This window comes from Callithrix jacchus, chromosome 13 (assembly GCF_049354715.1).
Source record: "Callithrix jacchus isolate 240 chromosome 13, calJac240_pri, whole genome shotgun sequence".
In the NCBI taxonomy this organism is placed as follows: Eukaryota; Metazoa; Chordata; class Mammalia; order Primates; family Cebidae; genus Callithrix; species Callithrix jacchus.
In genome coordinates, this window is record NC_133514.1 from 23,953,940 (window position 1) to 23,968,423 (window position 14,484).

Genomic DNA, 14,484 nt, shown 5'->3' on the forward strand with positions numbered 1-14,484 from the left:
GCAGTGGCAGGGTTTGGGAGGACGACTCCAGTTTTGAAGGACGTTCTGCTGTGGGTAAAATGCTATTAAACAACATCACATGCTACAAAGAGGTCTTTCATGAAAGCGTCAGTGGATGTGGCGGACTTCACTGCTGTCTGTTTCTACATTGCCACCACCTCCCCAAGCTTCAGCAACCACCACCCTAATCAGTCAGTAGCCATCAACATTGAGTCAAGACCTTCTACCAGCAAAAGAATTCCTACTCACCGAAGGCTCAGATGCTGATTAGCTTTTTTTTTTTTAGCAAAGAAATATTTTAAAACTAAGGTATATTGTTTTTTAGACATAATATTATTTGCACACTTAATAGGATATAGTATAAATATACATTTTATATACACTGAGAAACGAGACAATTTTTGTGATTTGCCATATTGTGACGTGTCTTAAGGGGTGATCTGTATCTCCCAGGTATGCCGGTATTCTTACAGCATGTTGACTACAGTTTCTTCACACACTGCGAGTGTCAGGTGCTGAGGATGCAGTCCTGAGCAAAAGATGAGCAGGGGCCTTGTCTCTGGGAAGCTAATAGAATAGTCAAAAAAACCCATGTTCAAATAAACATGAATTAGAAATGAGCAAGTTCTAGGGAGGAAGGCTGTATTGTATGGTCCTATGTGAGAGGTCCGGATTAAAGGCTGTGATGTGAGGGAAACCTGGGCAGGAGGTAGAAATTTCTGAGCCTCTTGTGTAAAGAAAATAGGGTGGATAGCATTACATCGTGAATAACAAATATCCTTGATGCCCTATCAGATGTATTCAGTTTCCTCAGCATAATAAGCAGGGAAGTGCAGGGGAATTATCTCAGAATTATTAACCTTTTGTAGCCTCTCGAAGCTAGGAAGACAGCCATGCAGAATGATCTAAGCTCTAGAAATACCCAGTACACTGAGTGTGAACATATATGGTTATTTAAGCCTTGATGGTCTAAAAATGCAGAAGAAACTCTGTGTTGTGCATATTTAGGCTTTTATTTCCTTTTGAGTTTCTGGTACATCCTAATATCTAGGGGAAAAAAAGATAATGGTTTTGTTGAAAACTTAGTTAACGATTATCAGAAAACTGACTCATATGGTCGCTCTGTGTGTAACAGTTGAAGAAACTTCCAGGCTGTTTTCCAAAGTGGCTGGACCATTTCATACCCTCAGCAGCAGTGTATGAAGAATCCGGCTTCTCCATATCCTTGCCAACACCTGGCTTTGTCTTTTTTATTATAGCTATCCTACTGGGTATGAAGTGATGCCTCATTGTTTCGGTTGCACTCTGACAGCCAGTGACATCGAGTGTCATTTTGTGTGCTTATAGGCTATTTGTATATCTTCTTTGGAGAAGTGTCCATTTAAATAATTTGTCATTTTACAACTGGGTTATTTTTATTGTTGAATTGTAGGAGTTCTTCATATAGTCTGATGTTAGGCCCTTATTAGAGATAACATTTGCAAATATTTTGTCCCAATTCTTGGGCTGTGTTCTCACTTTCTTGATAGTGTCCTTGGAAACACAAATGTTGTAAATTTTGACAAGGTTCATTTTGTCGATTTTTTTTCTTTTGCTGCTTCTGCTTTTGGTATTATATCTCAGAAACAATTGCCTGATCCAAGGTTGTGAAGATTCATGCCTGTTTTCTTTAATGATTTTTGCAGTTTCAGCTGTCATACCTAGGTTTCTGATTGATTTTGAGTTAGATTTTTATGTGGTATGAGATAGAAAGTATGACTCTTTTTTGCACATGGACATGCAGGTGTTGAAAACATTATTCTTTCCTCCATTGAAAATGTCTTTGTACCTTTGTTAAAAATAATTGGTTAAGAATGTGAGGGTTTATTTCTGGGTTCTAAATTGTATTATTTGCATCTGTAAGTCTACATTTGCCAATATTACACTGTCTTGATTAGTAAGTTTTGAAATCAGGATGGGATTTTTTCAAGATCGTTACAGCCATTTTGGGTCCCTTGATTTTCTATATGAATTTTAGGATCAGCTTGTCAGTCTCTGTAATGAAGTCAGCTGAGATTTTAGGAACGTAATAAATCTCATAATTCTCATTCTGATAATTCCTGTTACATTGAGTCTACTGATGACTCTGTAGAGTATATAGAATATATTCTAAGGGGTCAGCATTGCACTTAATCTACGTTGTGTGGTAGGTCTGTGTATTTTCCCAAAACCATAAGCGTGACTTTCCCAGGTTCTTCTTGATGGTTAGTTATTGTCATGACTTAAGACTAACCCGGTATTATGAGGAGTCTAGTGCGGAAAAGTTACTTTGTGGACAAAGGACCACAACAAAGTGTGTTCTCTTTGGAGGGACAACTTTGATGCTGAAAAATGTTATCCAAACAGACAGTGACTTTGGGTGGATTATTGAACCTCTTTGATAATAGTTTTCTATGTAATTGAAAGGGTGGATTTCTAGATTACTCTCCACTGTGATATTCTGTGGCTGCAAATCACCTTTTTTTTCATATTCTGCTGGAAATTGGTCATATTTTAGATGATACAGAAGACACTGCCTCCACACATAAACATGTTCCTCTGAATGTTAAATTTTTAATCGTTGTACTATGGCTTGAGATGTTTTTATTTTAAAGCAGTAAGTAGTGGTGGAAATTATAGTTGAGTTGACCAACTTCATATTCCTTAGTTCTAGTAAAATAATCACTTTTAATTACAGCAATTAGCCAAACTTCAAAAAGTTTAGTGTGTAATTTAGAAATCACCCTTTAGCTTTTTTAAATTTGTAATTTTAAATGAAATTCAGATACATTTATATTCTACTTTGTCATTTAAAATATAGTAATCACTTTTACATTTAGTAGGTGCAGTAACATTTACCTACTTTTGAATATTTAGGGTGTTTCTCTATCACATTCATAAATGATTCTATAATGAACAGCTGTACAATTAGCACTTTCAACTTTGGGGGAAGTTTCTTATGATAGATTCTTAAAAGTAGTATCAGGAAATCAAAATATGTACATATTTATAGTCACTGTACTCAAGTAGCCTAATTGTTTTCCAAAAGCTTATCTGTTTATACCATGGTCGACATAAAAGACAGGCTTTATCATGCCTTGGTCAATACTGGATATTATTGTTAATTTTTTTTGGCTAACATAATTTAAAATGTTTTAGCTTAACCTTTATCAATTATTTTAAAGAAATTCCATTATCTCATAAGACAATGTAAAAGAGCAGGAGGGGAATGAACTTTTAAGGCAACTAGCCCAAGGTCAGGACATAAATAGAAAGTGTCCTGACCTTGGGCTAGTTGCTAAGCCTCTCCATGTCTCCAATTTCTCATTTGGAGACATGGGAATATTGGGGGAATAATTCCCGGTAAGGGAATAATTTGACATCATAGAGTTGTTTTATAAAAAGGTTCTCAAATACTAGTTACTTCAGCTCCTAGGAATGGTAATGGTGATGATCTTTTATGTTGTTTTTATAATTCTCGTGGCTTATTTTTAGAGTTCTTTTCCAGGAAGTTGAATCATTTTAAATCCGTAAAGCAAGCAGGAAAGACTACTTAAAGTCAAGAACCATCCTCTTGGGGTCTCACTGTTGTAATTTATTTAAAGGCTATGATGCTGCAAGATTCTAGTTGACATTGACTCTAAAAAAAATCTTGGCTTACTGTTTATGAGCAAAATGTCACACATACCACAGCAAACTATTATTACCTTGGTTCTACCACATACTAAAGCCATTGCGATACGAGAGGTACCAGAGCTGTATTTATCCAGCACCCTGATTGTTTTACACAAGATCATCAGTCTCAGGTGCCAGGATGTCTGCCTTGGAAGGTAGAAAATGCACTGCTCCTTCCACAGTTACTTAGTAAAGACAGCACAGGACAACAGGGTGGCCTTTTTGCCTCCTTTTGCCAAGTGTTGGGAAGAGGTTGCAAGGTGCAAACCTGCAGATGAGGTGATGCCGAGGCTGCCTGGGTTTCTTCCGGTGAGAGCAGACAGAAGGCTGTTTTTCACTGTTGTTTTACGATCATTATAACTTTCTCCTTATATTTAAAAGGCAAATGCTCTTTTGATATGAGATATATTTGTTGTTTTGGTGTTGCGGTTTGGGAGAAGTGGATCATTTACTTAATCTTCTTGAGACAGTGGCCACCTTTTTAGCAGGAGCTAGATCTTTTTCACATAAATACAAACTATTCCAGATAAATTAGTTTTAAACACAAAAAGTAATTAAAACACTAAGAATATAGACTTAAGTAGAAAAGATCTTTCCAGGAACACTAATATAATAGAAATGATTAATAATTATGACAACAAAAGCTTTAAAAAAACATTAGAAACAGCCTGGGTGTGGTGACTCACACCTGTAGTCCCGGCACTTTGGAAAGCCAAGACAGGTGGATTGCTTGAGGCCAAAAGTTTGAGACCAACCTGGGCAATATAGCAAGACCCCATCTCTACCAAAAATACAAAAAAATAGCCGCACATGGTGGCATGTACATGTAGTCCCAAGTACTCAGGAGGCTGAGGCAGAAGAATCGCTTGAACCCCGAAGGCAGAGGTTGCAGTGAGCTGAGATTACATCACTGCACTTTGGCCTGGGTGACAGAACGAGACTCCATCTCTAAAAATAAAAAGCATAGAAACAGTATTTACAAGCAAACAACAAATTGAGATAATATCAGCACATAACTCTTCATTGAGCTCTGTCAAATGAGCAAGATAAACACAAGTCATATAATAGAAGCTAAATGAACATAACACCCAAAGAGATCTACAGATTCATCACAATCCCTATCAAAATCCCAGTGTAATTTTTATTTTTACAGAAATAGAGAAAACAATCCCAAAATTCGTAATGAATGACAAAGGACTGTAAACAGCCAAAACAATCTTGACAAAGAACAAAGCTGGAGGCATCTTAGTTCCTGATTTCAAACTATATTACAATACATAGTAATTAAAACAGTATGGTACTGGCACAAAGATAGAAACAGACCAATGGAATAAAATAGCCTAGTGGCTATTTTATGGATTTATCAATCCATGCATAAATGGTCAGCTAATCTTCAATAAGTGTGCCAGTAATACACAGTAGGGAAAGGATAGTCTCTTTGTAAATGGTACTGGAAAAACTGGTTATCCACAAGCAAAATAATGAAATTGGACCCTTATCTCTCACAGTACACAAAAATCAACTCAAGATGGAGCAAAGAGTTAAATATAAGATCTGAAACTGTAAAACACCTCAAAACGTGGGGCAAATCTTGACATTTTTCTTGGTATGACACCAAAAGCACAGGTAACGAAAGCAAAGTGGGAGTACATCAAATTACAAATCCTCAGAGCAAAGTGGTCATTTAATAGCATGAAAAGGCAGCCTATGGGATAGAGAAAATGTTTGTAAACCATATATCTGATAAGGGGTTATTTACCAAAATACTTGAAATCAGGATGTTGAAGAGATAATTGCACTCCCATGGTCATTGCCACATTACGATCGCCAGGATGTGGGAACAACCTGAATGTCCATGTGATACAGCAAATACAGCATACACACGCAGTGGAGTATTATGCAGCCTTTAAAAAGAAGAAAGTCCTGCCATATGCAATGATATGGATAAACCTGGAGGACAATATGCTAAGTGAAATAAGCCAGTCATGGGACAAATACTGTATGATTCCACTTACAGGAGGCATCGAACATAGTCAGAGTCACAGAAACAGAGAGTAGAATGGTAGTTGCCAGGGCATGGGAAGGTGCTGTTGAATGGTACAAGGTTCGTTATGCAAGGACAAAAAGAGAAGTTTTTTAGAGCAGTTTGTTACAGCCTTGTGCCTACAGTTAACAGTATTGTATTATTCTCTTAACATTTTGTTGAGAAGGCACATCTCATATTAAGTGTTCTTGCCACCATTTAAAAAGACTAAACAGAAAAGAAATATATGAAGTACTAAAGAACATATAAAAAGAGTTTACCAAATATGAATTAAAATAATGTGCTCTCAGTTCCTGCTTACCTTTAATGGCAGTACCTGGTACTGGAGAAGAGTAAGAAACAGCGCTCATACATACAGCTCTTGAGGGTACGTTACAGCAGCTGTAGCGTACAGCAAACACCTTCAGGAATTCTGGTTTTCAGAATTGGTTCTAGGAAAATAATTTATGTACTTACTTACTGCTTTTCAGAATTGTTTACAATGGGGGAAAGTTGGAAACAACCTGTATGCCCTACAGGTGTTATTTAAATTACGTTCATTGACATTTTCAAGACATTTTTGAAGCCATTAAAATAACAGGCTTATTTAATCCCGTGGAAAGATACGTGTGAAAATTTTAAGTTTAATACATTTATGAAGCTTATATTAAGTTTAAAAACAAATTACAGAGCAGGATGATGCGTAGTAATTAAATTTTAAAAAATAGTCTACAGTGAACATACTGGTGTTTGTTTTTAAAAAACATTGTACATGAATTCAAAGCATTACTGCTTTTGATTTAAACTCTTATTAATTGCAAAATAAAAGGCAATGTCACTATGGTTTGAGAGCTTATTGTCTTACAGGTGGATGGAAGTTGATAGTTTTTCTAATTGCTTCATGTTAATTTTTTGATAATTACAATGTATATTCCTAGTAAGGAGGATAGTATGGAAAAATTGGGCCTTAAGCTGAAGGTTCTACAACTGGAATACAGAACTGAACTTACTACATTAAAGACTGTGAGGAATAAATTGAAGAAAATGTTGCAATTAATGCTGTGTTGGGGAAGTAAGGTGATAGATGTTAAGATTAATATTCCATATTAGGCTAAGGAAGATTGGATGAATAGAGAGCTTGAATCTCTGAACAAGCCACTTGGTGTGAATTGTAATCATCTTCCCCATTCTTTATGATCATTAACAGTAACAAACAGTAACTGACAAATTGAATGCATTTTGTATCATCTAAGCAGCCCCATACAGAATATACTAGAATCTTGTCTGGAATCATGACACCATTGTTTTCTAAATCACTGATTTAAAAGACACATTTCTATACAGACTTCAGTGGAATTTCTATTTGTTTGAATATACCGTGATATTACAGTATATTGACTACCCCAGCATTTTGTATCGTCATCTTTTTCTGGCTCCATGACTTTTGTAAAAAATTAGGAAAATACAAAAGCATATTATAAAGAAATCCTGCCTCTTCCACCTCCCAGAGCATTGCTGACATTTTGGCACGTTTGCTCCCATATACTTTATCCTTTCTGTTTAAAATTGATACCCTACATTGCATAAAATTTTAAGTCATGATTTTGTTTTCCACTGATGTCCTAATACAGGCTCTGCTTCATAAAGACTCATCTTTTTCTTTCCTTTTATTTTTTATTTATTTTATTTTTTTGAGACAGAGTTTCACTCTTGTTGCCCAGGCTGGTGTGCAGTGGCACAATCTCTGCTCATTGCAATCTCTGCCTCCCAGGTTGAAGTGATTCTCCTGCCTCAGCCTCTTGAGTAGCTGGAATTACAGGCACCTGTCACCATGCCCAGCTAATTTTTTATATTTTTAGAGACAGGGTTTCATCATGTTTGCCAGGCTGGTCTCATACTCCTGACCTCAGGTGATCCACCCGCCTTGGCCTCCCAAAGTGCTGAGTTTACAGGCGAGAGTCACCATGTCCAGCCCAAAGACTCATCTTATAGCTAACTTTTACAACTACAAATTCTTCTACCTTAGGCACTAAAATTTCCTTATTTTTTCACTACTGTCCTCAGTGATGCCTGTCTTGTCCTCTTAAGACTTTGGAAAATGACAAAGAAACTTTTTTTGTCTTTAGAAACTTCTCTCACATTTGTACAATTGCAGAAAGTACAGAGTGCCTAAAGTGGTTAACGGCTGATCAAAAATCAAAGAATTTTTTGAACCAGTTTTTTTACCTTGGCTCCTGCCAGAAGCGTATATAGTATAAAAATAGTTGTGACCTGAAATTAATTGCTAATCCGGTTATTTAACTGAGCAAATAAACGTAAAGTGTGTAAGCGAGTGCCTGGAGCAGTGGACTGTTAGCAATGGCCGTCCATGTTTATAGATTGCCAAAGCAACTCTCTTGTTTTGGTGCACTTGTGCGGCACAGCCACCAGGAGGCAGACTATGTTTGGGAAAGAATTGCAGCCCAGTTTGTGCAGTTCTCAATCATGTATCTAGCACACCTGCTGTTTGTGTATTTTGCTGTACAAATGAGAATGACTTTTGGATTTCCTCCTCACTGGCACTGTTCTTGTTTATTCCTTTGGCTTCTTGCTCTGCTGTTAAGAAATATCATTGACAATGATTATTTTTAATATGTGTGATAATAGCTTAATGTAATTCAAGTAAAAATGTTAATATGATTAATTGGTGATTAGACTTCTAATTTATTTTAGGGAATCTAAAGAATTTTTCTTTTAACAAGTTAATTTAAGGCTGGGTGCCGTGGGTCACACCTGTGATCCCAGGACTTTAGGGGGCCGAGGCGGGTGGATCACCTGAGGTCAGCAGTTCAAGACCAGCCTGGCCAACATGGTGAAACCCATCTCTGCTAAAAATACAAATTATTAGCCGGGCATGGTGCCGGGTGCCTATAATCTCAGCTACTCAGGAGGCTGAGGGAGGAGAATCACTTGAACCCAGGAGGCAGAGGCTGCAGTGAGCCGAGATCGCGCCATTGCATTCCAGCTGGGTGACAAGAGCAAAACTCTGTCTCAAAAAAAAAAAAAGGTAATTTAAAGTTTACTATTACTGAACAAACAACAAACGCACCCCACCCCCCCAAAAAAAGGCCTCCTACTATATGGAGTGGTGGCTTGTCTGTTTTTAATAATATCAAAATTTGTTATTCTATTTATGTTTTTAATGCTGATTGGTATCTTGGCTTTTAGAGGTTTTGAGGGGTAGAGGAAAAGGTTATGGCATAGTTTTAGTATTTAGAATCTGATAGGAAAAGGTGTTTAGGTTTTTTCATAATAACAAACTGGGATGAAGTAAAAAGACAACACCTAAAAGCAGCTTGTATTGTCTCTAATTCCTTGATCATTTGTGCTTCACTTGTCATGCTGCAGCGAGTGTATTTAGAAGGTTCATTGTCAGTGTATGAACTAGGTGTATCTTTCTCACAGGAACCTGTGGCAGGTTATTGGGTCTGTCTCCCTTGCTGACAGCCTCTAAAAGGGCAAGTTGGAGGCTTGAGTGAAGAGGGAGGAGGCCTGAGGGAAGAGGACTTACTTAAACTTTCCCTTCCTCCCTCCCTCCTCCCACTTCATACCCTAAATACTCGATAGAATTTGTAAAATAATTAACTGCCTCCAACCAGTTTTAATAGCACTTAATAGAGTTATTTGTGGTAACAATTCTGCATTTATTTCTAAGTCTTATTTCCTAGGAAATCTTGGAAGCAGGTATAGAACATTTTTAACACATTGTTTTGTTGTACTTTATAAAATTAAAAAAAAATGTTAAGAGCTCGAGCTATTCCTGGTTTAATGGAATTATCTTAAGTGGGCATATTGTGGTTAATTCTTATGTCCATATCTTTGTTTTTCAAGTTATTTTGGTTTTTGCCATTGTGTTTTAACGTGTTTTTACAAGCCACTCTCCTTAAATAAAAATTAGTAGGTAACCAGCAAGAGATACTCATAATTGTGCCTTCCTCACACTCCTAGTGTTGAAAGACCACTGGAAGAGACCACATGATGTTCTATAAACATAATTACTCAAGCAATAAATGCAGTCTCTAGAATATGCCTTTCTGATGGACTATTCCTCTGGAACTCTGATACTACATCTGGTAGAGAAACCACATTAATCTTTTATTGTTGATAATTTGTGAGGTCCTCAGCACACGGGAATTAAAGCTGAACTTTAACCTTTTGACAATCTGTCATTAACATAGTAGAATAGAAATTTTATTAAATATTGTAGTTGGGAACATTGATTGCCTGGACTTTTTAAAAAAAAAAAAAAAAAAAAAAAACTTCTTCCAAAATTTCAGGTTTAAATATAGCTTTACATTTAAAATACCTAAAGAAAAAAAAGCTCATGTTATTAGTGCAAATATAAGGAGTGAAAAATGTTAAAATCAGGACACAGTTTACTTTCATGAAATCTTAATCTTTTTCTAATTAAGAAATAAACACGAGGCATTTGAAGTAGATAATTTCCCCTAGCGATCTTTCAAGTGGTTACAGGATCTGTGACGTTACTGGTTGTTCTGTAAAGCTCCTAAGACCACCCACTTCCCCCCTCCCTTCACCATCTCCCATCTCTGATGAAAACCATAACAACTCCACAAGCATGCACAGTGTGATGTAATTCAGAGGCTGCTTCTGGAGCTGCAGGAAGGAGATTTTACTCAGAGGAAGAGCATCGTTCTGGCCACATCTGGAAGTGAAAACGGAAGCCAGAAACACTTGGCCAGCCCTGGGGATATTTTTCTTCTGCCTCTGGTGGAATGACATTGCTGTGTGGGCATGCTTCCTCTCACTCTATTTCTTGGCTTTGAAGAGTACTGAGTTTAAAAAGACAGTATGTGACAGTCCATGGAAACTGCCTTTTCGGTGAAATCTCTCCACCTGCTCCGAAGACATGTTGTTGTCTCCCAAATTCTCCTTAGCCACCATCCACGTACGACTGACAGCCAAAGGACTGCTTCGAAACCTTCGCCTGCCTTCAGGGTTTAGGAGAAGCACGGTTGTTTTCCACACAGGTCTGTCTTGCATAGATCTCTATTTAGTGTTGCACGGGGGACATCTTCATTCATCTGCAGATGTTTATCAGAGATTTTTCCAAGGAAACAGATGATTGGAGAAGCGAAGCTCTCTCTAATGAGAGATTAGGCTTCATTTAAAAATAGTTTTCTGTTGTTTCAGTGTAAGTGCATAATACTTTTACCGTTTACAAGTAGACTGTGGCGTTTGTGTTTATGGAAGACAGAATTGTTGCCTTGGTGCTGTTCCTAGCTCTTTTCTCTGTCACCAGCCAAATCCATGAAAATCGGCACCTGTTAAATAACATTTGACTTCAAATGGTTGGGAAACAGGACATGGGCAAATTTAGAAGAATATTTCTTTTTCCTGTGGGGAGATGAGAAGGTTTCTATGGTTTTTCTCTGGATAGTTTCTGAGTGAGATTTTGACAGTTAATTTTCATAGGCTAAAAGATTTCTGTTTTCTAAACACTTCTGAACGAAAACATCCCAATGGCTACAGGGAGGTAATAAGTGAGTCACAAATCTAGTTTTCCAGTCTTCATAGTAAAAACGTTTGCAGTCTCAAAATACTCCCCCTGAGGTTTTTGTTTGTATCTAGTTTTTATTTTCTGTGCCTACGATGAACATATATTTGGTCTGTATTTTAGGCACATGCTGACCTCTCTGCTCACTTTTAGGGGATTGGGTTGTCCTACCCATTGCTACTTTTGTTCTAGGTGGTATTTACAGCAATGGTAAATTAGATCAATTTTATTCTGTAAAGTAGGTAACTGTGGTACTGTTAGATTTGTTTTGGGCTGGTCAGTGTTAAGTGTCCACAGGATGGTTTGATGAGGATGTAAATAGATTTTTTTTTTCTGCTTCATGTTCATGTGACCCCCTCATGTATCTTGTTTTCCATTTGGTTCATCTCCGTCCCTGGTGATTTTTTTTTTTCAGCTGACTGTCTTTAGTTTTCCCAGAGGCATCTCCCTTCTCTGTGGGAGAATTCTCATTTTTTCCGGCACCTCTGTCTCATGTTTCATAACTCCCCTTGACCTGTCATGTGAGTTTGCCAGCCTCTCCCTTTCAGTCTGAGCTGACAGCTGAAGGTAAATGGGGAAGGCGGCGAGGATCAGCTGTGGCCTTTCTCTCCCGGCCGAGGGCCGCTGCAGCCCTTCCAGCTGAAAAAAATCAATCAGTAGGCGGGGCAAAAAATAACAAAAGTACCTTATATTTGCCATAACTTCTATGATCTAAAGTAGCTCCAAATAGCTTTTAATTTTAACGAGTTTTTTAAAAAATAGTGTAATCCACCCTCCAAGTTAAAAATAAACAGTGTGGAAGGTTGTGCAATGGGTGAGTCTCTCTCCCCTGGGGGCCCTGCCTGCTCTCCGTGGAGGAGGCACTCAGGCTGCTGGTATAGCATGCCCGCACATTTCCAATCACATGTAAATCTAGGCCTTTCATATTCTTTTTAGTTATACAGAGATAAAGGCGTACTATATATTCTATACCTTTTTAAAGTTAATGTATTTTAGACTTTCAGATGATCCCATGTTTATCTTCCTCATTTAAAAAGTAGTCCTGTAACATTCCATTGTTGGGTAAGTCATGATTTACTTAACCAGTGCTCTAGGAGTAGACATTCTGAGTTGTTGGTAGTATTGTTGTGAAGCAGACAGCTTTCCAAGACAGCTTACAAAAAACACAAGTCTTCTTTTACCAGAGTTTAGTTGATAGTGATGTACTGGGCACATTTTATTTTCTAAATTCATATACAAGTATTTTTTGTTCATTCGTAGTCATAATCTTTTGAGCTAGAGTGCACGTAGAGGTGATCTAATCTATCTTATTTCATACCAGGAAGTCTGAGGCCCAGGGAAGTGAATTCACTTGCCCAAAGACATATAGTAAATGGCAGAGACAGGACTAAAACCTGGGACCTCTGTTTAGAATTTTTGGTGTACGTATTTTACAACTGCAAATTTTGCTGTAATTTTGTTAGATCCAAGGAAAACCAGGGATGGAGAAAGTGTTTTGTGTGTTGGAAGCTTTTTAAAATGATATAAGGAGTATAATTCTCCTTACTCCCAATATAAATCTTTTGTGAGCATATCAATATGATGTTATTTTAACGTCCAAGAAATTGTCCATCAAATGGATGTTGAAGCCATCACGGTGACTTTTACCTCAGTCAACTGTCAGCAGTAACTTGGGCTTGCATCTTTAGTGAAGGAAGTGGTGTTGGTTGCCTTAATGATGTTGACCTGGATTCCAGGAGTCCTGGATTATAGCCGTTATTCTGCTAGTAACTAAGTGACTGACTCTGTGTACCTAACCTCACAGGGCTACAAAATAAGGGAATCAGACTAAGGGGACTTCCAAGTTTCCCTTAGTCTCAACATCTGTGACTGTTCTGGCTGAAGATTTAAAAACCTTCAATGTATTACTCTATCTGGAAATTCATTTTATCTAAATGAATTCTCTCCTTATTTTTGCCTCCTAAATTCAGTTAATACTCCTGAATTATCTGTTTCTTAATGATACCATGTGTCTTGGTCATCAAACCCCACCTTGGTTTTTTGTTAGTTTTTGTTTTAGATGGAGTCTTGTTCTGTTGCCCAGGCAGGAGTGCAGTGATGCCATCTCTGCTCACTGCAGCCTCTGCCTTCCAGGTTCAAGTGATTCTCCTGCCTCAGCCTCCTGAGTAGCTGCGATTACAGGCATGCGGCACCACAGCCAGCTAATTTTTTGTATTTTTAGTAGAGATGGGGTTTTACCATGTTGGCCAGACTGATTTGGAACTCCTGACCTCAGGCAGTCCACCTGCCTCGGCCTGCCAAAGTGCTGGGATTCTAGGCATGAGCCACTGTGCCCGGCCAGACCCCACCTTTGAATCATTATTTGTCCTGATTTATCCACAACCAGTTGGTTGCAAAATTCTGTAACTCCATCCTTTGAAATCTCTTTGTTTTTACCCCCTGCATTACCCTAGTTCAGGCATTTATTATACTGAAGCATTGAAATTCCTCTTCTTGGCTGGTGCCAGTGTCTCACACCTGGACTCCCAGCACTTTGGGAGGCCAAGGCGGGAGGATCACTTAAGGCTAGAAGTTTGAGACCAGCCCTGGAGATTTAGCAGGACCCTGTCTCTACTTAAAAAACCATACACACAAAAAATTATTCTTCTAATAAGTGAAAAGTGGCCAAATATTAACAGTTTTGTGTAATCCAGCCTCAGATGTTGATTGGGCTTTCTGAAGAGTTTTGTATGTGGTCTGTGCCTCCAGCCTTTCCCTTGCTTCTGACTGGTCCTTCTAGTTACAGATTAATTCATTCATTTCATACAGAAGTACCCATTAGACATGTACTGTGTGCCAGGCATAATGGTAGGTACTGGAAGTGTGGCTGGGACTAAGTCCCACATGGACCCTGCCTTCACCCAGCCCTCTGTTTAATGGGAGACAGAGCACGAGGTAATAATGCAGGGTGTGGATGGGTGCCCAGGCAGCTCTTAGCAGGTGGAGGGACTTTTATCCAGGTCCTCCAGTGGAAGTGCCTTTTTTTTTTTTTTTTTTTGTGAGGCGGAGTTTCGCTCTTGTTACCCAGGCTGGAGTGCAATGGCGTGATCTCGGCTCACTGCAACCTCCGCCTCCTCGGTTCAGGCAATTCTCCTGCCTCAGCCTCCCGAGTAGCCGGGATTACAGGCACGCACCGCCACGCCCAGCTAATTTTTGGTATTTTTAGTAGAGA

At 38.3% G+C, this 14,484-nt stretch overlaps 1 protein-coding gene across 13 annotated transcripts in view; it reads left to right on the forward strand.

Moving 5' to 3' along the window:
- Positions 1–14,484, forward strand: part of MTUS1 (microtubule associated scaffold protein 1) — a 195,091-nt gene that overhangs the window by 132,191 nt on the left and 48,416 nt on the right. Inside the window, exon 1 of one of the 13 annotated variants that reach the window (XM_008979226.5) lies at positions 10,339–10,746. The exons of the other annotated variants lie outside the window; for them this stretch is intronic. Within the exon in view, the coding sequence (XP_008977474.2) occupies positions 10,626–10,746 (121 nt within the window). The 5' untranslated portion in view covers positions 10,339–10,625. Of the gene's footprint in view, positions 1–10,338; positions 10,747–14,484 lie in introns of those variants that run through there. 13 annotated transcript variants of the gene reach the window in all.